Raw genomic sequence first — 26,866 nt, forward strand, 5'->3', positions numbered from 1 at the left:
TTCATGGGATAGGTAGTGACCCTGGCAGTGAGAGAAAGTGGAGGGGGGCTTGCTGGATGCTCGGTGCAGATGCAGGGAGCGACGACAGATGGAGGGCACCGAAAGGAGGCGTAGTGCTCGTTTGGCGCACAAGCAACGGTCGCGTCCCAAGGACCCAAGGGAAAGAGGGAGGATCTCTCCCTAGCCCATAAGTTCAGGGTCTTCCCGTGGTTCCCCTTCAAATGGGGACCAACTGCCTTACCTGGAGCTTAGGCTACTCTGCTATCTTTCCCCAGTGCTGTTCCCTGCTTAGTCGCTAGTGATTAGTATCTGAAAGAGTCATAAAGGAATAAAGCCTTGGAAAGAATCCTCGTCGTCTGTGTCCTGAGTTGGCTATTGGAAGGAACTGCAAGAGGCAGCTAGGGTGTTCCTGACAGCCACCACCACGAGGTTCTCCCACACCATATTGTGCTTGGTTTCTCAACGAAGTCTCCAGAGCTAACTTTCAAAGGGCAGGAGAAGTTTCTTCACAGATGTGCCTTTAAAGCGGGGGTGAGAACCCTCTTTCAACCTGCGGGCCAAATTCAATTTCAGAGAAGCTCTCAGCATTCCAGTAGTGGGTGGGGCTGAAGGCAGAGAGGGTGGGGCAAAAGATAAGGGGACAAAAATACAAAAAAAGATAACAGCATATTGTTGCTTAAAGCTCTTACTGCCAGTCACTAAGCCTTAGGAGAGGCATTTCAACCTTTTAGAATGGGAGGGGGGAATGCACAAAAGCTGGAAACACACAAAACGATTGGTGGTTGGGGACAGGACCATCTGGAGAACCCCAGAGGGCTTGATTTGGCCCCCAGACCTGAGGTTCCCCACCACTGCCTTAAAACCCATTTACACTTCAGAGGGCATCAGGTGGCTTCTTCCATGATCAAACTGGCTTTTCATCTGCACCTTCTGCTCCTCACCATTTATCTCTTGCAGTAAGAGATGAAGCATTAAACTCTAAAGCTGGCTGACATTTGTGAAACTGTACCAGACACTACAAATATGATATGCAACAGCTAAAGGCGGAGGGTTGCACAGCAGTGGAAAACGTTTGAACATACAGTGCAGTAATAAGGGTTTCCCCTTTCTCCTTGAAAATGGTGGTGTAAGAGTTGAAGGTGGGAGCAAGCAGGCATTGTTTTATGTAAGCAAAACCTATTTGCCTATTAGGACAGGACCCATAATTAATACCTCTTTTTAAAAGCACACATGCACACACACACACACGTACGTGTTCTTATATTTAATGTGACTTTTCAGTAGTTGCATGCAGTAAAAGGCACTTTAGAAAACACCCCATGCCTCGAAGCTACTCTCCCCTCAGCCCAACAGTCTCTCTCCTAAGTAAGGTCTCTCTATAAAACCTCCCTCACATCTTCAAGGCCTCGAGTTGCAGAATGGGAGGGGGCAGCAAGCTCCCCAGATCAATGGCCATTTGAAATTCAACCATATGGCCAAAGCCCTACAGCTGCATGCGTTAATTACCACACGTGCCCCCTGTAAAGCAGCCTGTTCAACACAAAAAGAAAAACAGAAGAGAAAAAAGGCTGCTCCAGAGGATTAAATAAATAGTCCACATTTTTCGCCTAATTCCTCCCAGACACACAATCTGCCTTCCTTCTGACACCTGCATGCTTAGGAGCCATAATACCCCCCTTACATCTCCAGCCATGTGCAGTGAACCTAGGCAAAACTATGGCAAAATGTACTTTCTCTTCTCAGCCCTCTTCTCTCCACAGCTCCCTCCCCCTTTGCTCCTTTAGAGAACTAATTTCTGGCTGACAACCAGACTGAGTTTTGGGGCTTACAATATGCCTTTTCATTTCCTCAGAGAAGAGAATGGACACCTCATCAATACGTCTGAATTGTATGTGAGAAAGGAAGGAGAAAGTGGGAGGGGGTGAAAATAAAGGGAAGGGAGAGTAACAGACTGAAAAGTGCGTGCATGCACATACACACACAAAGCACTGTGTTATGTTCTCTCTTTCAACAGAGGTTTTCTTTCTACAAGGAAAATGAACAGAACTGCACAAATTTCAACTGGAAGCAACAACCAGGTTCACAGGTATAAATCTGATTCAATCCATTGAATAAAACCACAACATAGACTAAAGAAATCAAACTGTCATAGTGGGAAACAATAAAGAAGAAAAGCAGAAGAGATCAATGGAATGGAATGTATCACCAGAAGTAGTTTCGTGTCAGTTTCATAACAATTTGAGGAAGAAAGGTATAAAGGAAGCAAACTAATACAGTCCATCTTTTGGATGTCATTGAGGATTAGTAAACACCATTCCTTGGTTTAGTATAACTGCCAGTTCCAGATAAGTGCCACACACCCTCTGGCCAGAGCCACACAAGCAGACTGGGTTTACCACCTTCTCTCCCTCTCTCTCTCTCTCTCACACACACACGCACACACACACATCCTATTTGTATCATTTAGAGCGCAATCCTATGCATATTTAGACAGAAAAAAGTCATGTATTTCCCAGCATTCCCCAGCCAGCCATACTGGCTGGGGAATACTAGGAGTTGGAAAAAAAGTCCTACATCTAAACATGCATAGAATTGCACCCTTAATGCATTCTAGGAATTTCCATGGATTGTCCTATGGAATTTCCTATCTGCCTGGACCAAAAATGGAGAACCTAAAGGTCTATTCCTCTAGCTAGAACAAAACTCTTTTGCTAACACTTGCAAAAATGATTTTGATTTTAAAAAGGCAGACTTAAATTTGGATAACTAGATTTTTAAAAACCAAACCCAGAGTACTGAATTCTGCTAGGCTTTTAGCCTTCTCTTTATTGTAGTTCTCTTCTGCAGCCATCCCAAAAAGGCAGGATGCAACTGGTGCCTTTCTTCTGCTGGTCCTCTTCTGAAGAAATGCAGAGAAAAAGGAACTCCTTGTCAATGGCCATCAGGGTGTATCTTAACCATCTTAAGTTCAGACCACTCTCACTTTTAACATTTTTCTTAAATGAATGCAATCAATCTTTCTTAACTAAATTTGCTCCATTAACCAAACTCAGACATCTAAGAGTGATATACAAACTATTATCCTTTTCAAATATTTCTATCTACAGTGGTTCAAGTCCTACCTATGGAGTTGATTTCAGAGAGTAACATCGCGTGACTTTTCCTCGGCCCCTTGGCAAATGAGCTATGGGGTTCCATAGGGTGCCATCTTGTCCCCAATGTTGTTTAACATCTATATGAAGCCGCTGGGAGTGGTCATTAGGGGACTTGGAGCTAAATGCCATCAGTATGCTGATGACACACAGCTCTATCTCCCTGAGACATCTGAATCAAGACAGGCTGTGCAAGTCCTGAATCAGTTCCTAGACTCAGTAATGGGCTGGATGAGGGCCAATAAACTGAAGCTGAATCCTGGCAAGACAGAAGCCTTGTGGGTGAGTGGTTCTCGAGCCTGGGAGACGGGCTTATTGCCTGTTCTGGATAGGGTTGTGCTCCCTCTGAAAGATCAGGTTCATAGTCTGGGGGTACTCCTAGATAGGGATGTCAGAGAATTTCGCCACGAATCTCGGGGAGGCCGAATGCCAGCGCATTCGGCCCATTGAAATCGGTGGTGAAACGGTCTGCCCCCCCCGCCCCCCCCCCCCGGGACGGGACTTACCTTTGGCGAATCTTCCTGGTGGTGGCGGCTCCGGCAGCGGCTCTGTGGCGGCGGCTCGGTGGCCGGTCTTCTGACCGGCCGCCGCCGCCACCGTTTCCAGTTAAAAAACAAAACAAAACAAAAAAAGTGATAGGCTACGTAAAGATTTACGTAGCCTATCACAGCTAGATTTTTTAAAAACACCGTGATAGGCTACGTAAATGTTTACGTATCACGGCTGATTTAAAAGAAAGGAAAAAAACCGCGCGTACGCAAATGGCGGCGCCCATGGTGGGGAGGGGGGGCGCGCCTCCCCCCCACTGCGAATGTCACGCTTCGAAAAGGTAAATGACTTTCGTACATCCCTACTCCGAGATCCATCATTGTCGCTAGAGGCCCAAGTGGCCACAGCTGCTCAGACTGCCATTTACCAGCTTCAGTTATGGCCTCTCCTGGACAGGGATAGCTTGACCATGGTGGTACAGGCATTAGTAACCTCAAGACTGGATAACTGCAATGCGCTCTATGTGGAGCTGCCCTTAAGGCTGGTCCGGAGGCTGGAGCTAGTGCAGAATGCAGCAGTTCAGCTTTTGTCAGGAGTTGCCCCTTTCCAGGGTGTGACTCCTTTGCTGAGGGAACTGCACTGGCTGCCTATTCACTACCAGGCCTAGTTTAAGGTATTAGTACTAGTGTATAAAGCCCTAAACAACTTGAGACCAGGATACCTGAGAAAGCGCCTCCTTCCTTACCAACCTGCCCAGTCACTGAGGTCATCAGAGGGTCATCAGAGGGTCATCAGAGGGTCATCAGAGGGCATGCTCCTGGTGGTTCTATATGGACTCACAGCCCAGTTGGAGTCCACCAGGAAAAGAGACTTCAGTGTGGTGACCCCCTTCCTGTGGAATTCCCTGCTTTTGGAGGTCAGGCAGGTGCCAACGTTGTGTTCCTTTTGGGGCCTCCTGAAGACATTGTTATTTTGAGAGGCCTTCCTTGAGTGACCAGCCGCAGTTTATTAAATTCACCTTATTTGAATTTGTCTTTTTAAAATGTTGTAACTGTTTTAACCTGATGTTTTATTCTTTTATCTTGCTGTTCACCACACCAATATCTTTTGATGTGGAACGGTATATAAATATTTTAAATAAATAAAATAATAAATACACAAATAAATTCTAAAATGTGTTACTCACCCTGTAGCTAAAAGCTCTCAGGGCAACATACTATAATCACAAATGAAATCCAACATCCACATTAAAAACAAACAGTCCAATTAATCCATCAATTAAAAGCAACAGCGGCTAAAAGAGGCATCAGGGGGTGGGGGGAACTCTGAAAATAGAAAGTTAAAATTATGCAGAAAATACAGAGGATTAAAAGGCCTGAGAGAATAAAAAAAAGTATTTGGTGCTGGTGCTGAAACAATAACGAAGTAGGTGCCAGGCGAACCTCTCTGGGGAGGGTATTGCATGACTGGAGGGCTACTATAAGGCATAATCTGCAATTTGGCATGCAAGAGCACTCAGAGCAGGGCCACCGACAAGTGCAGGGCTCAGGTAGGAAAATAAGGGGAGAAGCAGTCCTTCAGACATTGTAGCCGCAAGTTGTGAAGGGCTTTATAGGTTAACACCAGCACTTTGAATTGGGCCCAGAAACAAACTGGAAACCAGTGAAGATGCATCATATGGTCATAATGCCCAGTTCCAGTCAGTACCAGAGCAGCCATATTTTGTACTAAGTGAAGTTTCCAGGCCATCGTTAGGGGCAGCCCCACATAAAACTCACTGCAATCATCTAAATGGGAGATTAGCAGGGCATGGACCACTGAAGCCAGACTGTCTTCTTCCCAGTAGGGTCACAGCTGATGTACCAGTCTAAGCTGGTAAAAGGCACTCTATGCCACAGGAAACACTAGGCACCTCTAATGACAGAGATGGATCTATAAGCACCCCAAGGTACAAACCCGATCCTTTAGGAGCAGTGCCCCTAAACAGGTTGACCTCTGTCAACCCCTTCCAGAATAGGTTAAACACCACTCACCTGAACAGACACACCACCCACTAACTGTACCTTCATCTTATCTGTGCTGAACTTCAGTTTATTGGCCCTCATCCAGTCCATTACCATGGCCAGGCACTGGTTACGCAATTCAGCTGCCTCACCTGAATCTGATGAATAGAGAGATAGAATTGTGTGCACTCTAAATCTCTGAATGACCTCTCAGGCAGGGATTTCACACAGATGTTAAATAGTATGGGGGTCAAGATGGAATCTTGTGGGACCCCAAAGTACAAACGCCATGGGGTCAAACAGAAATTCCCTCGCACCTCCTTCTGGAAATGGCCATCCAAATATGAGCAGAAAGACTTCAAAGCTGTACAGCTCACAGCCAAATCAGACACACACACACACACACACACACACACACAAGATATCATGGTTGGTGGTACTGAAAGCCACCAAGAGCTCCAGGAGAATCAACAGGGTCACACTCCTGGTAAAGGTCATTCCACAGGGTAACCAAGGCAGTTTCAGTGTCAAACCCAGGCCTACACCAACTGAAATGGATCTAGATATTCCATTTCATCTAAGTGTCTGGATTTCATTGGCCATCATCTGTTCAAGCACCTTGCCCAGGAATGGGATATTATCCACTGGGCTATAATTATTCAGATCTTCTGGGTCCAACCATTTTTTTTCAGAAGTGGTCTCCCTACCACCTCCTTTGAGGAGACTAGGAGCCCCCCTCTCATGAGAAATTCATAACCTCCCAGATCCAGTTGGTCATCCACTCCCTACTAAATATAATAAAACCACAAGGGGCAAGGATAACACATAGTTCCATACATTTCAAGGGAAGTTTTCTTTCAGATATAAACCTTGCACATTCTTTTGTTCCAAAGCCCCAATTGTGTGAACACTGGCTTTTCCCTCTGAGGAAAGAAATTCAGAATGATTCAGGTCTTTGTCAAAGGTATCTGCACAACCCTAAGTGACCAAGAGTCAGTCAACAACTGACTAAGAGTCCTGCCGTACCTTAAATACTAAGATTTATCATGGCATAAGTTCTCTTGGGCAAGAGCATATGCTATCAAATGTATGAACTCTTGAAGTTTCTTGCTGCTTCACTTTGAGATTGCTGGCTAATTCATTTAACCCAGGGGAAAATGGGTGATCTTACACTGGCACTGAAACCCTATTGTGGAAGGAATTAGCACATCACATTTCAGTTTAATAACAATTCCTTTTGTGAAAAGACTCTCCAGATGCAATCAAAAGGATTATCCACTGACTTTGGAACTTTTGGAATTTGCTAACCACCAGAAAGGTGGATTACTAGATTCCCACCGAGTTAACAGTGGATGATTTAGTGCCTGAGGCATGCACCTGTTTCCCCTCTACATCTAAAAATAAATAAATCTAAATATACAGTGCCAACTCCCAACCTAGACATTCACAAATATTCTGTTTAAAAGGAAGGTGAGCTAACCTTCCTGCAGACTTACAGTGACACTGTTCACACAAACAGAAAAAAACCCAAACACCCTCTGCTAATCCCTCAAGGAGAAACAGAGGGCTACTGGTTTCATGTTGAATATGTTAGACTCAACATTTTGGGCAGAAAAAAGTGAAAATCCATACATCAAAACCTGATAGAGCTTCAAGTCAAGAATACAGAATTAAATATTTGATCAGACTGGAGCTGCATGAAGGTAAAGCAGGGGCGGGAGAACCAGGGATGGTCGACCTTGCCAAGATCCTCCAAATTCTACTTTGTAAAAATTGAAAAATTTGTTTTTCTTTTCATTCAAACAGGAAACATGAACATTTTGAATGGGAAAGGTGTGCATGTCTGTGCACATTTTTCAAAAGTGTGAAAAAACTTTTCCCCCATTGACTAAAGCGTGAAAATGCATATTTTTTGCAGAATGTGCATTTTAAAGCGCACATTTAAAAAACACATTTTCCAAACAAGACTGCAAGTTTGGGAATGTGCAAGCTTTTCCCCCCAGACTGTGCTCGCATTCAGGGTATTGAACAAAGCAACTTCTGATTATTTGTGAGATAAAATTAAATCCTCATACAGCCCTAAGGTAAAGCCTAGAGAGAAGGGTATCCAGCATTGTCTACATTCACACAGGAAACATGGCCAGAACAGAATCAATTCAAAAAGGTAAGATGATGTGAAGCACCACATTAAAAGATGGACTAAAATCTAGATAAGGCAAAGAAGAAATCACACTGGGCTGTCAAATTGGAGGTACTGAAGCTGAATTGTTTCACAGGCAATAAATGGAGCGGGAATGAGAACGAGAATTACTGCATTCAAAACAAACTCAGAGTTCAAAGCAGGTCATCACCCTCAGGACAAGGTAAAGAGCAAACATTTACACAGTTCCTAACCCACAGAATCACTATGGATGTTTCAGCACATTTAAGATTTAATGGGCAGAAATCTGGAACCCCAAGGTCAATGTTAGCAATAAACTGCAGAAGATAAGTACAAGTAGCTATCTTGGTAGGCTTATAAAGGAGTGGGGGAGGAATATCACTCTCTCTCAACCAGGCCCCAAATGTCATAAGACACAGAATTTCGTACACCCCTGTGGAGGGTCTGGGTCAGAACATACAAGGTGTAAGAGCCCAAGGCTTCTACATGCATCCCTTTGAGGTTAAGGTAGAAGTAAGCGCTCTCTTCAATAAGCAGGCAAGGAAGAAAGGTAGTTTGATGTTTAAAGAAAACCCTGACGATTTACTTTCAGGACTGATAGCATGGCAAACAAATGTGAAAGTTCAATGAAAGGGCAGTGCCAAAAGGATGGAGACAGACATAAAAATACTGTCAAGCGTCAGTCAATTCACCATTCAGCACATGGCAGGAAAGAGCCGAGCTGTTCTGCTTTGCATCAACCACATATGAGAAGGATTAAAGGTCATAAGTGGTTAATCCAAGACTGCAGATGAATGAGCAAGAGGTTCTATAAACCCCAATTGTTATTCTCACTTCCAAGGTGATGGATGCTGAATCACAGGGTTGAACGAATTCTGCTGATGAGGCAGCCTAACTGTTTTTTGTTTTACAAGAGAAATTGCAAAATGGCAGAAGATTCAGCTTGGAATGGCCAGATTTCTTGTCACCCCAGTAAGATCCATAACACAAAGCAGCTATAAGAGGAGGCAAATGTGTTCAATAATTGGCTTGGGAAAGCACAAAGGGGAAATGAAGATGAATTATTTCTCCAGTAAATAGAATTCTTGCACAAAAGAATTAACAAATCAAACAGCTTAAGTCCCACATTGCTTTTTCCTCCTTAAGCAAGCCACCGCCCTTCCCAAGTCTTAAGAGCCTCTCCCTGAATCAAGAGAAGATGATAGCCTTTTGGTTTCGTATATAGTTACAAACAAATTGTGGCAGATCTAGCAAGAGACCCAAAGCCCTCCCCTGCCTTTATGCTACAGGTGGATTTGTAACATATCTTTTGTGAGATAAGAATTCCAGAGGTAAAGCTGCCACAGAATCCAGCATGTGCCTTATGTGCAATGGAAGCAGCTGCCCTGCCCTTTGCTGGCAGAGCTGTGAGGGATGCTGGCAGGGGATGGGCGGGAGGATTATATCCTCAGTCCTTCTTACCTACCTGCCACCTTTCACTAAATGCTAGTCCTGCACATGATGACTGCTATAGCTGTCACAGCAGCTGCAGTGGCAGCAGTACAGTGGCAGCCTCTTCCACTAGCTCTTGCTTGATTGCTGGTCTTGCAGATACCCACACCAGGGCAGTCAATGATGTGAACTAGCAAGGACAACCATGGGAAGACACATTCTACAAGTCTGGACTGCGGGGGCTGAAAACACCAGGCAGAAGCCATCGGGGCAGTTATGCCCCTGCTGATTCTCTTATGCCCCACCAATTGGGTTGCACAATGATTCAGCAATGTGATTTAGCACTTCTGGAGCAACCCGAAAAGAGCAGAAATGCTCATTTCTGGAAGGAGTCAGGTTGCCGGAGCTTGTGTAAGGGAGCTCCACGGAACTGCCCCCTTCCAGAAATAAGCATTTCCCTCTTGATTTGAGGTTTCATTTAGGAAGTATTTCTGCTTCACTGACTACACTAAAGCCTTTGATTGTGTGGATCACAACAAACTCTGGCAAATTCTTAAAGAGATGGGAGTAGCAGACCACCTTACCTGTCTCCTGAGAAACCTGTACGAGGGTCAAGAAGCAACTGTAAGGACCGGACATGGAACAACCGGTTGGTTCAAAATTGGGAAAGGAGTACGACAAGGCTATATATTGTCGCCCTGCTTATTTAACTTATATGCAGAGTACATCATGAGAAACGCCGGGTTGGATGAATCACAGGTCGGATTAAGATTGCCGGGAGAATTATCAACCACCTCTGATATGCAGACGATACCACCCTAATGGCAGAAAGCGAAGAGGATCTAAAGAACCTCTTGTTGAGGGTGAAAGTGAAGAGTGCAAAAGCTGGTTTGAAACTCAACATTAAAAAAACGAGGATCATGGCATCTGGCCCCATCACTTCCTGGTATATAGAAGGGGAAGAAATGGAAGCAGTGACAGATTTTACTTTCTTGGGCTCCAAGATCACCACAGACGGTGACTGTAGCCATGAAATTAAAAGATGCTTGCTCCTTGGGAGGAAAGCTATGGCAAACCTAGACAGCATAGTAAGAAGCAGAGACATCACCTTGCCGACAAAGGTCCGTCTAATCAAAGCTATGGTTTTCCCAGTAGTAACGTATGGCTGTGAGAGCTGGACTATAAGGAAGGCTGAGTGCCGAAGAACTGATGCTTTCAAACTGTGGTGCTGGAGAAGACTCTTACGAGTTCTCTGGACTGCAAGGAGGTCAAATCAGTCCATCCTAAAGGAAATCAACCCTGAGTGCTCATTGGAAGGACAGATACTGAAGCTGAAGCTCCAATATTTTGGCCACCTAATGCGAAGAGAAAACTCTCTGGAAAAGACCCTGATGCTGGGAAAGATTGAAGGCAAAAGGAGAAGGGGACAGCAGAGGATGAGATGGCTAGATAGCATCACCGATGCAATGAATACGGACTTGAGCACACTCCGGGAGAGAGCGCAGGACAGGAAGGCCTGGCGTGCTATGGTCCATGGGGTCACGAAGAGTCGGACACGACTGAATGACTGAACAACAACAAAAAATCTCCCTTGTGTAAGTGGCGGGTCCCAATGGGCTTGGGCTTGAGATTAGTTAGCCTTTACCAAACATAAAAAGTTGCCTTTCTAGATCACATAGGCTCCATCTTGTCCAGAACTCTGTTTCCAAGAGAGACAAGCCAGATTGTCCCTGGGATGCTCACAAGTCCCTGGACACAGAGACTTCCATTTAGCCATTATGGGTCATGGCTAACCTATAGTTATACAAAATGTCAATTGACAGCAAATGTAATCATCTTCATTGATTACAATTGAGCAACCATATTCCAAACGTCTTTATTATTTACTACACTCTAAAATTATGGAAAGGCAGAATCACTGGGTAGAAGCATTGCAAATTATATGCATTAGTTTAAATGCACAAGTTATAGGCCATAATAATTCACAAGAAGTCAATTTTAGGTAGGAAGCATATAAAAAAAATCCAAGAGACAATATGGTTCCTCAACATCACAATCCATAATTCAGAAGATGAGCATTAAAAGATAAATATCATAATAAAACCCGTGAAATTGCCCATCTATCTCTCCACGAATCAAGAGATCTTCTCTCTCATTGCCCTTATTTTGGCAGCTGCTCTTGCAAAAGCTGACATGTCTTATCTCTGGGTCCTTGTCTCCTAAAAGTTAGGCTTACAAAGAATATGTTAAAAAAAAACCTGTGATGTTAAATACAACAACCTAGCTAGCTTTACATCTGAAGTAAAGAGAAGAAAACAGTAAAGTAGTGTGGCAGATCTTCTACAATGTCTCACAACACAAATATGGAACATACAATGCAAAATTATATGCATAACTATTTTTCCAGTCTACCCCCTTCTAGCTGGTATCACTTAAAATATTAGGATGCTCAAGGTATTTCTCAAGCTTGTGGTCTTCTTAAAGTGCTTTATATCAAGGTGGGAATCTGGTGAACTAGAAACAGAACTTTTGGTAGAAGTTTCAAAAATTTGTTCTGCTAGTTGGCCCTGAATTATTCATGGAAAATGCAAGAGAGGGTTGCAAATGTCAACAGTGCTTTTGTTTGACCTGATTATTCCCTTGTTGAATTCAAGAAAAATAGTCAAAGTACTTACACAGTGATGATGTTACTGACCTCGGAAAGAAATTACATTAGACCAACTTACAGCATGTTTGAAAATCTCACACTTGGAACTGCTGGTCAGTAACTACAAAATGCCTGGGCAACATTGCTTGGGGACTACGTTCACCCTGCAGGCCTTTTACTGAGGGTCCTCAAGATTAACACAATTCACAAGGATTGCCCTCCAACTTCTGCTTATATGTGCTGTTACGAGATGTAGTCTTCACCCCATGAAAGCCATACTTATGACTCAGAACTTGATACCATGGCATCCTTGGGATTATAATAATGGTTTTGTCATTATGAGAAGTTCCAATATGGTTCAATGAGGATGAATGGGAATCCCTAAATAAAAAACCCCCACTTCATTAGAGCACAGAACTCCACTCACCTTTTCTCCCAGAATTACCCTGTCCTAATGGTCTGTCAGTTACTGAACCTTAAAGAGAAGGGAACAAACACATGCGTTGTTTAAGCGACTGCATGAACAAAGCATTTACAGGTATCATCCCAAAGTTATCCCATTCTATACAGAAGCTGCAGGTGCCATGTCCTGAAATAGCATTTGGACAAGTGCTCCCACACACTCACCTAGCCCCCAAACCTAGTGCTGATCCTCCTGCCTGTTCTGTACTGGGCCAGTCATTTTGCTGGATCCAAGTTGAGGTGTATGAGCTTACTAATGGTAAAGAGAAGCTAGAGAGAAAGGGGGTTTCTAGAAGGCTACCAGTGTGACCTTGATGGTGGTACAAACTGCTTGGCCAGATGGAACGTGACAGTAGGACTTGATACTGCAAGAGCCTGGCATAGATGTGCAGGTGCACAGACTAGAAGGGGGCAGGAACTGACAGCTGACTTCTGTCCAGGTTGCCCATACCCCTCTGTGGAATCCTATAGAACTAACCACTTAGGGCAGAGAGAAGAATGAGGGGAGGCAAGTTCCTGTTCAGCTTGTGCAAGAGAGAAGAAATTAATATACTGCAAGTAGTTTCCAAAGTCCAGGATGACCTAAGCCCTTTATGTCATCCCTAAACGTTTCTGTTAAACAACAAAAGGCAATATTCTAACCAACTCTTGACAAGCACCCAATCAAATATGTTGTATTTTTCATGGTATTTCAAGTTGACTAAAAGGAAGAAAAAAAAACCCAGCATTGGGGCAGAATCAAAAGGCTATTTTGATATTAAAATATTTATTCATTTTAACAGTCAAAGAGCTATTGACCTGTGGACCACTGAGTGGCGAGTCACAGTACCTGTTAACATAGGTATAATTCTAGTTTACATGTGCTGGAAACACCAAGACCAATGAAAGTAACCCACCCCCCAACACCCACCCCCAAATTGGTCCTGACCAAAAGTGGAGCAAATTCAAAGCATAGTACTATCTTCTGTTGGTTCCGTCTGATAGTCAGATCCAGCATATAATGAAACTGAGCAGCAAATACAGGGCAGCTCTCAAGCAGCAATGAACATTGATCTGGACACAAGATGAAACAATCATGGCCAGCTGTTAACACACTTCAAAATCTCCAAGCACAGGGCAAATTTTGAGTTGTATGAATGGATCCTAGGCTTTTGAATTAAGAAATCAAAGATCTGGTCCCCTCCTATGTCAGCATTAAAACAAGCAAATAATTTTTCTCAGCCCTCAGTACCTGAACATACAGGAGTTTTGTTCTGCACGGAAGAACCACTGATGGGTTTGCCATCTGGAGTAACACACCAGCAATATCCAGTATAGGTGTGGCACTGCACCTGTTTGGGGGAAAAGAGGAAGCTTACTATACCTGTTTCCCAGTGGCCACCCACACAGCTATTGGTGCTCATCCAACAGCTGAAAGTGAGCATAATAACTTTTATGCCAGTAGGGAGATCATATAGTTACAGGAATAAACATTTCCAGGGAAAACAGAAAAAATAGTACTTCATGCATCTTAATGTAATGGTTTATTATGTCCCCAGTCTATCCAATATCTAAAATCAGAGTTGAGGTTAAATACTGAATATTGTTTCAAATAAAGGGTGTTTTGGTTACAGTAACTCTAGCCAAAACAGTAATTTATGCTCTCCTATGCTTCTTCATGCCACCACTGTACTCATCACCTTTTATTTGAATAAACTAATCGTAGAATCATAGAGTTGTTAGGGGCCACTTAGGTCCTGCTCAGTGCAGGAATCCAATTTAAAGCTTCCCTGACAGTCTCTGCTTGAATAGCAACAAAGAGTCCACCACCTCCCCAGGCAGCTGGTTCCATTGTCTGCTGGTCGAACCATTAGGAAGTTTTTTCTGGTGTTCAATGGAAATCTGCCTTCCTGTAACTTAAGTCCATTATTTCATGTCCTACAGTCTTGGATTATACCATTAATAAATGGCATATCACAGAACTTACTTCCCAGCCTCACTAACTCATCTCTGTAGGCTTTTTAATAAGTCATCAAAAGAGCTGGGCATGAGCTGTATCCCTCCTGTTTCCAGAGGTTCCACTAAGAACATTTCATAACACTCCATGGACTGCATGCCACTGTCCTTGTAGACCCAAGGAGATCAAGGCAGTGTGTGTGAAAGCAGCATAATTCCTATTAGATCAGAGACCAGATTGCAAATGTTTACTGTAATTGTTTTTCAATGGGAAAAATTCAAAATGTTTGCCTTCGATCTACAAAGAAATATTCAAGTGACATAGTACTAGCAATCCAGTTCTGGGCACCAAAGTTTAAGAAGGATGCAGACAAACTGGAGAGGGTTCAGAGGAGGGCGACAAAGATGAACAGGGGACTAGAAACAAAGCCGTTATAAGGAGAGACTGAAAGAACTGGGCATGTTTAGCTTTGAGAAGAGCAGACTGAGGGGAGATATCATAGCACTCTTCAAGTACTTGAAAGGTTGTCACAGAGAGGAAGGCCAGGATGTCTTCTCAATCATCCCAGAGTGTAGGACACAGAATAATGGGCTCAAGTGACAGGAAGCCAGATTCCAGCTGAACAGCAGGAAAAACTTCCTGACTGTTAGAGCAACATGACAATGGAACCAATGACCTAGGGAGGTGGTGGGCTCTCCCACACTGGAGGCATTCAAGATAAAGCTGGACAGCCATCTGTCAGGGATGCTTTGACTTGGATTCCTGCATTGAGCAGGGGGTTGGACTTGATGGTCTTGTAGGCCCCTTCCAACCAGTATTCTAAGATTCTATGATAAACAACTGGCTTATTTTACAATGCAATGCTTAAGAAGCAATAAATAAAGGGTATTCTTATCCAATATTTTAAACATGGGAAAGATTTTGTAGACTTTGTTCTGCTCCATGCAAAATAATGATAATCATTCTAAACCAATCTTGTATTTCTTCCTTTTTTTAAGGGTAAAGGGTTTTGGGGGGTGGAAAAAAGCGCTAACACAGTTGATTTCATGCAGAGACGTAGTCAGTACCTCATTTCTGAAAACATATACCTGCAAGCCACTTTGCTATTAACGGAACTTGCTTCCAAATGGGTGTGTAAAATAATATATTAAGCTATGCTCATCATCAAAGCAAAGATAATGGTGGCCAGATAATGGTAGCTCAGACAAAAAAGAAAGAATGAATGCAAATGGAAAGAAAAAAAGAAGAGTGATGATGCTCCCCAGTCTGCCTCATGGGGGGGGGGGACTGCCTCTTGCAGCCAACTGGGGATAGGCATATGCATATGATTTAAAACAGCTGCATCTCCCAATGCAGTGGGAACTGCCCACTCACCTAATTGATGGGGTAAACCAATTAGAGCCAGGTGCAGCATAAATAGATCACAACTGATAGGGCATGTTTAGTGCACACTGGAAGGAAAGGTAAAGAAAACAATGGTGAGCACCCAGAAGCATCAGAGGGGTGAAGGAGGGTTTACCCAAGCCAGCCTCTCATGGCTGCCTGGCTCAAGTGGAGCTGGGAACCACCTTTGGGCTCCAATGACACTGCTGATCCCAGGACTTACTGGCTCAAGGCTGGTGATGCTTAAAGGGCCTCTTTGACACAATCAGGGATGTGGGGATAGCAGTGAAGGGCAAAGACCAGTTGCATTACTGAGCTGATGCTTGGAAGGGTGACCCCAACCTGGCTCCATGGTAAGATTCAAGAAATGGAGTTTCCTAGTTGTTACCTTGGTAGCAAATATGTCTGGGGGTGGAGCGGGGTAGCTGGTTTTAGTTAGTTTAACTGCAGATCTGCAGTTGAAGATCAAGCTGCGGCCCATCGTTAAACCCATCTACAGTGTCCATTTCAGGAGTGTTAGGGCAATTCATCTGCGTAGTGTCGGGTTCTGTCCACACCCAGAACTGGATGAGATCTTCTCAGTGGATGACAACCCCCACCATTGGCCCAGTATGTTCAGGGGCCAAGGGGAGCCAGCAGATCTCAACAAACACCCAACAACAACCTGGGAGATTCCCCACACACCCAGCTCTGGACCCTCCCCAATCACTCACAGGATTTCTGGAGCAGAGTGCTGATAAGTCCAAGTGAACTAAACGGCTGTGCGCGCCTGGCAGCATGAGGCCACCCATCTGAGCCCTACTCAGGAAGAGGGAACAAGAAGAGGGTCCTGCTGATACTCCAGAAGGAAGTGGGCCAGCAGGGCCAGCTATAAACTTATCAGTGGCTGCCTGGCAGTTACTGCTGCAACACCTCATTCTGCTATGGTCTGCTTGACTACTTGGCTGGACAGCTCCCCTGCTGCATGCATCAGGCACCTTGCCCCAGACCTGCTGGATAGCTCCCCAGCCTTGCCAGTAAGACGGGGCATCTAAGCTACACAGCAGTACAGGCAAGATCAGGGCACCCTCTCCAAGGAGGAAACAGTTGAGCAATTTCTACAGTAATATAAAAACAAGACCAGGTACAATAGGGGTGGAGAATGTGTGACCCTCCATATGTCAGTAGACTGCAACTCCCACCAGCCCCAGGCAGCATTGCTAATGGTGAGGAATGATGGGAGCTGCAGTCCAACAACATCTGGAGGCCACATGTTTCCCATCCCTGGGATGCAAGTCAAATTAATAGCATTTTGTCAAATCTCAGATAAACTTCATTAAACAATTAAGATAAACAGAACATGGATTATTATAGTCAAAGTAGTCCAAGCAATGAAAAAACTAAAGTAACAACGTTCCTGGACATGATGGATTTATTTCAGACAATTATGAGATGTTTATCAATACTTTTGCAAACCCTTTCATTGAAGTGATTAATGAAATCCATATAAAGAGGATATTGCCAAGGTTATTAATAGATCAGTAGTCATGTGAAACTGCTTTGTATTGAGTCAACCATTGGTCCATGCAGTCAGGTATTGTCCACACTGGGAGCCACTTGCCATGGTCTCAGCCATAAGTTATTTTGCATCACTGGCTATCTAACCCTTTACCTGGAGATGCTGAAGGCTGAACCTGGAACCCTCTGTATGCAAAACAAATTCTCCCACTGAGGTATGGTGCCTTCCAACCCATAGCCCAGAGTTGCACAATATTTTTGGCTCTGAGGGGATGCTGGCTCAGGAGGTTGGGGGCCACATGAGCTCACACACACATATATTACAATGCCTTTTGAACCACAACCAAATATGGGAGAATTCTGAGCGGATACTGGAACACTCCAGCTCCTGGCCTAACTGCTATGCTACACGAGCTTCCTAGCGGGTACCAAGGTTTTTCTACATGTTTTCATGCAGCAAGCCAACCCTAACTTTTCCATCCCATGAGAAGATATGTTATTTTGTCTTTTTTAAATCAAATTCGGATGAAAACACAACATCAAAGCTTCCAGCTCAAACTGACAAAATAGCAGGGAAGACTATACAACAGAATGGCTCTGTCACCATTTCCCAAAGTAATTAAGATTGCAATTACATCTCTTCTCTCCCCGCTACCCCTCCATATCAGACACATCAATTACAGTGCATGAAATAAAACAAAAGCCAACACTTCATACACTGGGCCCTTAAATTAATTCCTGCACCCATAAAAATCATTAGAATATGAAAATATTAAAACTGTAGCCACTGGCATGCTCCTCTGGGAGAATGGAGCCTTTGTTGGGGTCTGTTCAATTCCTCACTGAAGATGCCAGAATGAGGTTTCAAAGGACTACACAAACATTTTAACAAGCTGGCTGGATCGTCCGTTATAACTTGACAGAGGCAAATCAAGGAGCGAATTGTTTCCACTCCATCTTTAGAGAAGTTAAAAACACAGATTTGTGTTATGTATGGAAAATACAGGAACTTGTCTGGATTAATCATTTGGCTCAGCATGCCACTGACAAGAGCCCATGGCGTAAGGTCTGTCCCGACCCTTCTTCCTTTGCACTGGAAAAGTTCTCTGGCACAGGACAGAACTCAGAATACAGTTAGCTGTCATCCTATAACAAGGTAGATAATGCAGTTCTATGTTTTCCTTTCTACAGAAGACGGAATGTGTTGTATGTGGGGCTACCTTTGACGATTGCTTGGAAACTTCAATTAGTTCAAAACAGAACTCCCTTGCTAGGCTACTAACTGGGACTGGTCAATGTGATCATGTGACACCCTCAGGAAGGGGTCTGGTGAGTGCCATCAGGAGTCTTGGCAGTGCCACTGCACCTGCAGGTGCTGCGTTGCTGACCCCTGCCTTACTAATGACCCCTGCCATTAAGATCAGTAAGGATGGTGGCCTGTAGAGAGAGGGCCTTCTCTGCAGTGACCCCTACCCTATGGAATTCCCTCCAAGAATCACATGGCTGGCTCTGGCTCCCTCTGTGGCTGCTTTTAAGAGGGCTTTAAAAACACACCTGTTTCTCTAGCTTTTAATTGATAAGGTTTTATTGTATTTGCTGCATCTCCATATTTCATAAAATACTGTGTTGTATTTTAACTGGCTCATTTTAAAATGCTTTAAATTTAACGTGGCTTTATAATATGTTGCTACTGAATTTTATTGTTTTATATACTATGCCACTTTGGTAAGACTTCAGTCTTGAAAGACTGCTAAGAGATATATTATATAATAACAATAACAATAAGAACAACAACAACAACAACAACGCACCAAACTTGAACACATTGGTACATGTCTAAGCCCTACACCAAAATTAAGGTGAACAAAGGGCTATCAAGGAAAGGGCTGGATGCGTCCAATCTCGGCTGATCTCAGAAGCTAAGCAGGGACAGCCCTGGTTAGTACTTGGATGGGAGACCGCCTGGGAATCAGGCTTCCCGCGTTGAGCTGCGGGTTGGACTTGATGGTCTTGTAGGCCCCTTCCAACCCTATGATTCTATGTCTATGTCTATGAACAAACACGGAGGTTGAAAACAGAAGCAACACGTGCAATCCCATACCTTCCCCCTCCATACGTTGAATGTAACACCTGTTTAGGTTTCCTGTGTAAAAAAGGAAGTTTGAAAGGTAAGACACAGAAGTATGAGGGAACATAACTCACCATAAGTTGAGCCCTCAGCCTTTAGGAGAAGACAGGGGTCTATCTTTTGAACACACACCTTGCTCCATCCAAAGACTTGTATTGAACAACTCATATTGAACAAAATGAAGTACCAAACTAAGTTCCATTAAGATGGCTAAAAATCCAGCCCTCAACTATCCTAGATGTAGCTTGGTTTACCAAGACTTTGGTAAAGCTGAGTCCCCAAAGGGGAAAAGTAGCCAAAGAGAGCTTTTCACTGTGTGTCCTAGTTGTCTTGCTTCGTGAAGTCTTTGACTGGGTCCTCTCAGTTGCCTAAGGAAGGAGGCAGACTCTTACACACGCAGCATTATGGTTAGCTAATTTTGCTGTGGCCAACAGGACTACTCCCATGTAAGGACTGCAGGATGTAGAGCCATCATTTTCATTTTAGCAAAGTGTTAAAAAATGCTTGATACTGAGCTAGCAGACTAGAAGTTGTAGTTTTTCTGCAAGCAAAAACAAAAAAAAGTTTTCTTTTGAAAGCACTGATGTTCCAAAGGCACACTGACCCCCATTCATGTAGGGTTTCTGATAAGAAATTGCATCCAATGGCAGATAAGAAATGAAAGACAAACATCTCTCCAGGCTGTTTCAATAACAAGAGGGGAGGGGAGGATGGAAGAAAAACATTGATTTTGCATTCCGAAAACCATTTTCCACCAGAAGAAAAACCATTTTCAGTCTTCAGGGGCACTGTGGTTAAAGAATTCCCAGCAGGGGTACTGCATGGGAAAGCAAGAGAGTCACATGGCCACATGCATGTAAACACGCTGATACATATACTGTAGAGTTCCAATCTTACTTTAAAAAATAGGTAATTGTGCATAAGTTGTGGAACAGCAGGTTTAAAGTGCCAGGACTAATGACAAATGGCTAAAATAACACCCAGCATATCTCAGTTCTCTCCATCAGTTCCATTAAAGTAGAAACATTCTCAGTGTCCTTACACATCTGCCTCAACTTTAGTAGATGTAGACCAACAGATGTTGCAAAACATACATGGACAATGCAGCTCCAAAAGAAAAAGACTTCAGTCTAATTGTCCCACAGATCTGCTACAGCTTTATAAATACTCCATGTCCAATTGTCATTATTTGTGTTATTTGTAGAGAGGCTGGAAGATTCCATTTGTTTTCTGTATTACCTATTACGAATACCCAAAAAGTTATAAAAGTATTCCATGTCAATATAATCCACATTCCCCTAAATAAGACAAAAACCAAAATAGCCACTTGAGATCAAGATGGAGGCAACACTCATTTTGCCCCTTTCCACTTTCCCTGCCTTTTCAGACGCAAGAGGCATAATTGTGCAAAAAATTCTGGAAAATACTTTCAAAATAACTCCAGAGGGTAGGCCCTGAACCAGCGTATACAAACTACAAGGAAAGGGTTTAAACACTAGGAAGAACTTCCTGATGCTAGAGGGCTGTTCAACAGTGGAACAGGCTGCCTTGGAAGCAGGTAGACTTTCCCTTATGAGAGGTTTTTAAGCAGAGGCTGGACATCCACTTATCCGAGGTGCCGTAGTATTGGGTTTCCTGCATTAGCAGGGGTTGGACTTTGAAGTCCCTTCTATACAATTGAATATAAGATGGAAGACATCTTCCAACTGATCTATGGAACTAAGGAATAAGGTATTGGGATAGATTTTAGAAAACTGGTTGAGAGAGCAATCCCATGGTCCCTGGGAGAGTGTCCCAGGGACCATAGGATTGGTCAGAATAATGCTTGTGAAATTGGGGTCAGCACTCCGACCTCTGAAGGGGGAGTCAGACATTCAACCCCCCCACAGCCCCCCCACAGCCAGCACAGAAAGAACCATACTGGCTGCTCTCCAACGTCAGAAAAGCAGCTTTGGAAGACAAGGAAAGGGGGCATTCTGGTGGGCGGGGAGGGGAGAAGACTGGAGAGGCCAGGATACGAGATATCCTGAGCCTCCTCCCCTCCCAAGCACCCTTTTCGGCCCATCTAGCAAAAATCGTCAAAGGCTGAGACTGAGCTGGTGAAAAGTACTTTGTGCCACAGAGACCATGCACTGCACAAACACGCATGCACACTCACAGAGAGAGAATTTAATCATACTTTTTTGGATTCAGCCATCACTTCCAAGTATATTGTCAAGATATGTGTGCACAGGAAAAGCCATGGACATCTTGATAAAAATCTTACTTGGGTGAATGATCCATCCTCGCTGCACTCTGGAATGAAGACTGCTTCTTGTGGCTTCTTTGCTTGATCCAGTGCTTGAGCCCTTTCTAATCTGCATTTGCTCTGACCAGCATCTGTGAAGGGGAACAAAATCCACTTGGAACTTAAATAGTGGCAGGCAACACAATGAACTAATCAAGTCTATGACATTCCATTGTGAGCATGTCCAAAGGGAAACCCCACAAAGCGCTGCTTTGCTGTGCTACATTTACCTATATACACGGATAACTTCCCTGGTAGCCAGGAACTACCACTGATAAAGGTAAAATTTGGCTCAAACTTAAGTCCTGCTAAAATCACATCTTATTATGTGTGGCTTTTTTCTCTCATTTTTATACATTGAGGATTATGACTAGATACACGCACTAACAAAGTAGGTCATGAAAACTAATGCCACAATAAATGTGTTAGTTGCCAACATGCTACAGGACTTCTTGTTGTTTTCATTTGTGATATTATGATCAAACAAATGTCCAACACATAAAATGCTTCACTTGACCTATGTCCTGGCAGCACACACATGAGTCACTGTATTTAAGATTGTAGCCCATGGGCTCAAGTCTATGCCCTAGCAGTCTACCTTTGGAACATTATGCATTGCTTTTCTGAGATTGATGTAGTGAGACTACTAGAGACGGTCTTTAGTTTTTATTCAAAGTACAATGATACAATCTCCTCCAAGTTAGCCTGTCTTTCCAGTTCAGCTGGTTAGGCAACATAAGCAGTCCCTGTTAAGGGTCACCTTAATCGTCCAGCCTGGAGGGCCCAAGACTGGTATGAAGGGCTCCTATGTGCTGCACTATTGAGAAGCAGGTCAACAGGAGCATACTCCACTGAGAGGAAGGGTGGGGGCTATGTATGGTTCCTTTACACCACGTCTCCTCACACTACCTTTTTGGAGACAGAACTTTAATAACAGGGAGCAGCTGAAGTTGAGGTGTCAGGATACTTATTTGGAAGTGCCACTGATGGCAACAGAACTGAGAGCCTGATGACAGAGTCTGAAATCTCATATGATACAGCCCACCTGGAAAGATATCACTTCAGAATTCAGGCAGAAATGTGCATGTTTGAAAGCTCCCTCATGCAAAACTCTCCTTGTCTGATGGCCAACAATTGGAGGAACATAATTTCAGGAGAAGGGGAAGTTCTTATTTTAGAAGTTAGAAAACATTAAAGACGAACAAGTGAGTCTTCGAACATCAGAAAAAAAATTACAGGGACTATAGGTTGGATCCAGACTTAGTCATACTTAGAGCAGACCTACTGAAATCAATGGGACTTAATTTAAGTTAGTCATGACTAACATTTCTTTAGATACATAAGGTTGGATCCAGGCTTAGTCATGCTTGGATGAAGTTAATTGGTTAGTCCCATTGTCCCATTGATTACAATAGGTCTCCTCCAAGCATGACTAAGTCTGGATCTAACCCTATATTTCTAAGGAAACATTGCTGATTCCACATGGCCATATTTAGTAAGAAAATACTAAGGAAAATACAGAGGTCTTCAAATTACCAACTTACTAATAAAAATACACTTGGAAACTATTACTTCACCATCATAATTATATGTCTAAAATGTATCTCTGTATTACTTTACCTAGCTTCCAAATCAAAGATGCTGACTGAAGTGTCTAAATCTTGAAAGACTACCTGCACTTATATTAGCCTGTCTGGTCCTTAAGATTGGTCATGGAGGCCTTGCTCATATCTCCATTTGTAAGGTTCATCAGGTTAGTGGGCAGAAGAGACAGGCCTTCTCAGTGGTCGCCCTATTATTATGGATTCCCTTCCAGGGGGAGTGGATCTACTTCCCTCATTGTCCATTTTTAAATGAGCTCTAAAGACCTCATTGTTTACATCCACTTTTAGTTGATTAATGATGCTGCCCCATAATCTTTACGTTGTCATTTTAACCATTGCTGTTATTTTACTGCTGGTTTTAGAATGAATTGTTGTATCGTTATTGTGAATTTTGTATTTTACTTCTCAATGAGTTTTATTATTTTTTATTTATGATTATTTTTATTTGGCCTCAATAGGGCCATTTACCTCTGAAATGTGGTACAAAAAGATGTAACAAAATAATGCATATAAATAGGACGTATTTCTATCCAGCGTATCACAGACTCTATTGCTCTGATGCGCTGGATAGAAATACTGCATATTTATTTATTATTTTGCTACATCTTTTGAATATGACAACTTAAAAGGAGAACAACATGCCAGAAGGTCTGCTTGAGTTGCAAATTACACTCTAGACAAGTCTCAATATCACCGCCAACATATTTTATTTATTCAAAACTATTTTTAGGCAGCCTTTAACGGTAAAACCCTCTCAACACAGCATATTAAAAGGATCCCGTTTTTCCTATTCAATGCATTGTCTGGAGCATGGGAAAGACCCCCAAAATCATAGAAGCAGTTGATGCATGGCCTTCCTATATGACAATACTGGGAATACCAAGGAAGGATCCAGAGGGCAAACATGCATTTAGAACCCAACTGGGAGAGAGAGGGACTTGGAGTACAGAGACATTGGCTCAAAAGGCGTCAGTCTTCCACCCACCCCTGCTTCACATCATTGTCTCCTAGCTGCTGAAGACAGGAAGGAGACAATTGGGGGTAAATTTCACACACGTCACATGTATATAACATGTAGCTCAGCCCTCACTCAGACATTAATGCAAATTGTGACTTACTTGACTATAAGCTATTTAGCAAAGTGTTATTTTCTTTCCATTTGGAACTCAATCCTCTCAAAAGGTATTTCACCTCAAATTCTACTGATTAGAAGACACAGGACTCTTTTCACAAATAAGCTTAAGAATGGTACTTGAATTCCCTGTGTTTGTGATCTCTATGGGACACCATGATCTTACATTATGCATTTGATTTTAAAATGACACTTTTGCTTTCTATGTCACATTAGCACATAAAAGTGCACGAACTGAGGAATAAAAGATGTTTTTAATGTCCCGTGACAAAACAAAAACACATACTTACAGATCACTATTTTATTTCTTGGCTCTCTACCAATATTCCCATTCTTCCCTTCAGGGCCCCTTTATTTGCCAAAGATACTTAAGGCACCATACTATGCATGTTTAGACAGAAAATAGCTTATGGTCAAGTAAGACACAATTTGCATTAATGTCTGAGTGAGCATGCTGGGAGTTGTAGGACTCTTTTCTGTCTAAATATGCACAGGATTGCATCCCTAGATAACTCTTCTTAGGCAGAAGGTATTCCCAAGGTACTTATTTTGTTCAATGCTAGAATGCACTTATGCTTTGAAAAACTGTACAACACACTCCCATTCCATGTCAAGAGAACCACCTTTCATTGCCTTACCTTTGCATCTGCCTCGATGAGCCACACTCAGGCTCGCGTCCCTGCACTTTGCTCTCTGATAATCGCACATCGACTCATATGTCCTGCCATCTGAGGCACAGAGGGGCTTGGTGGGGGACCTGGAGCAGTGGAGGTTACACTGTGGGTCTCTGTCACGGTCGCTTATTAAAAACTAAAATGGGAAGAAAAATATATTTGGGTTCTTTAAATTGACTATACTTTTTGAAAAAGAAGCATAGTAAATGTTAATGCGGGGGGGGGGGTTGCTATATTTTCTATCATTATGTTTGTGTTTACATATTATATCCTCCCGCCTTTCTTTCCTAAAGCTCAACAAAATTTCTGGACCCCCAGGTAACCATTGGATGGAGGTGTAACTAGAATGCACTAATACAAGGGTGGGCAATTTATGGTTCTCCAAATGTTTTGGCCTGTAACTTCCATCATGCTTCACCATCAGCTATGCTAGCTAGAGCTGCTGGGAGTTGTGGTCCTCCAGATGTTTTGGCCTGCAAATTGCCCACTCCAGCACTAATGCATGCTTTTTGTACATACCCACAAAAGGCCAATTCCAAAGGTAAATTCCTAGGAAAGGGAGCATCTCCTTCAGCTACCCTATCACTTTTTCCAGGGGTCAAACAAATAGCCCCAAGACAGCAGCAACTGAATAACCACATGTCTTACACAGAAAAACTGAGTCACTGTTGTATTCGCCTTGGTGTGACAGTTGCCTAAAATCTGTTATTTTCTTTCCAAGGGTAAAGCTGCCAATGTCCAAAGTTCCAGGCTAGCTAGCCTTGTTTTTAACATTCTGAAACATACATATTTGAAGTACATCTTGGCAGGTTAGACTAAATATTCTTTTTCCACTTAACTAATTTTTAAAATGAGTATGCTCCACAGAATTAAAATCAAATTATTCTATATGTCAACAAACTCCTTTAGAGAAAGACGTTGCAAACAAGGGTTGACAGAAGACATGCATGGCCCACACTTCATCCATTTAGACCATGATTTTGTATTTGTTCCCCTTGCCACAGTTGATCTTCAAATTTGTAGCTTGCCTAAGCAAACATGCTCCATACATTTGCGAGGTTTTTCCCACCCTTTAAATAAAATTCCCTATAAACCAGCCTGCACACCCTATTTGGAAAGGTTAGATATTTTTGCTCCAAGATCACCGCAGATGGTGACTGTAGCCATGAAATTAAAAGACGCTTGCTCCTTGGGAGGAAAGCTATGGCAAACCTAGACAGCATAGTAAGAAGCAGAGACATCACCTTGCTGACAAAGGTCCGTCTAATCAAAGCTATGGTTTTCCCAGTAGCAACGTATGGCTGTGAGAGCTGGACTATAAGGAAGGCTGAGCGCCGAAGAATTGATTCTTTCCAACTGTGGTGCTGGAGAAGACTCTTACGAGTCCCCTGGACTGCAAGGAGGTCAAATCAGTCCATCCTAAAGGAAATCAACCCTGAGTGCTCATTGGAAGGACAGATACTGAAGCTGAAGCTCCAATATTTTGGCCACCTAATGCGAAGAGAAAACTCTCTGGAAAAGACCCTGATGCTGGGAAAGATTGAAGGCAAAAGGAGAAGGGGACGGCAGAGGATGAGGTGGCTAGATAGCATCACTGATGCAATGAATATGGACTTGAGCACTCTCCGGGAGAGAATGCAGGACAGGAAGGCCTGGCGTGCTATGGTACATGGGGTCACGAAGAGTCGGACACAACTGAACGACTGAACAAGATATTTTTGCACTTGCTTTTTAAAAGTAGACAGGTTATCTGTTGCCAAATGAAGAGCATAAGCACAGCCTTCTTGGAGTAGACCACCAATCCATTTAGCCAAACATCCAGCCTCCAATGGGCAGACAGCTCTGAATGCCTATAGCAGCACACTATTTTGTAACACATT

The 26,866-nt window shown here is 43.2% G+C and overlaps 1 protein-coding gene across 4 annotated transcripts in view; it reads right to left on the reverse strand.

The window, feature by feature from the left end:
• The window catches only part of SMOC1 (SPARC related modular calcium binding 1), a 124,942-nt gene that overhangs the window by 59,536 nt on the left and 38,540 nt on the right, over nt 1-26,866 (reverse strand). For 3 of the 4 annotated variants that reach the window (XM_084847922.1, XM_084847924.1, XM_084847923.1), the window contains exons 2-5: nt 24,951-25,122; nt 21,556-21,668; nt 13,577-13,676; nt 12,311-12,358 (exon numbers count right to left, since the gene is read on the reverse strand). In XM_084847922.1, the coding sequence (XP_084704048.1) occupies nt 12,311-12,358; nt 13,577-13,676; nt 21,556-21,668; nt 24,951-25,122 (433 nt within the window). The remainder of the gene's footprint in view (nt 1-12,310; nt 12,359-13,576; nt 13,677-21,555; nt 21,669-24,950; nt 25,123-26,866) is intronic. The other variant, XM_084847925.1, reaches the window with a different exon arrangement.

Source organism: Heloderma suspectum, chromosome 1 (genome assembly GCF_057233095.1).
Source record: "Heloderma suspectum isolate Gila_16-S chromosome 1, 16-S_ref, whole genome shotgun sequence".
NCBI classification, from domain to species: Eukaryota; Metazoa; Chordata; class Lepidosauria; order Squamata; family Helodermatidae; genus Heloderma; species Heloderma suspectum.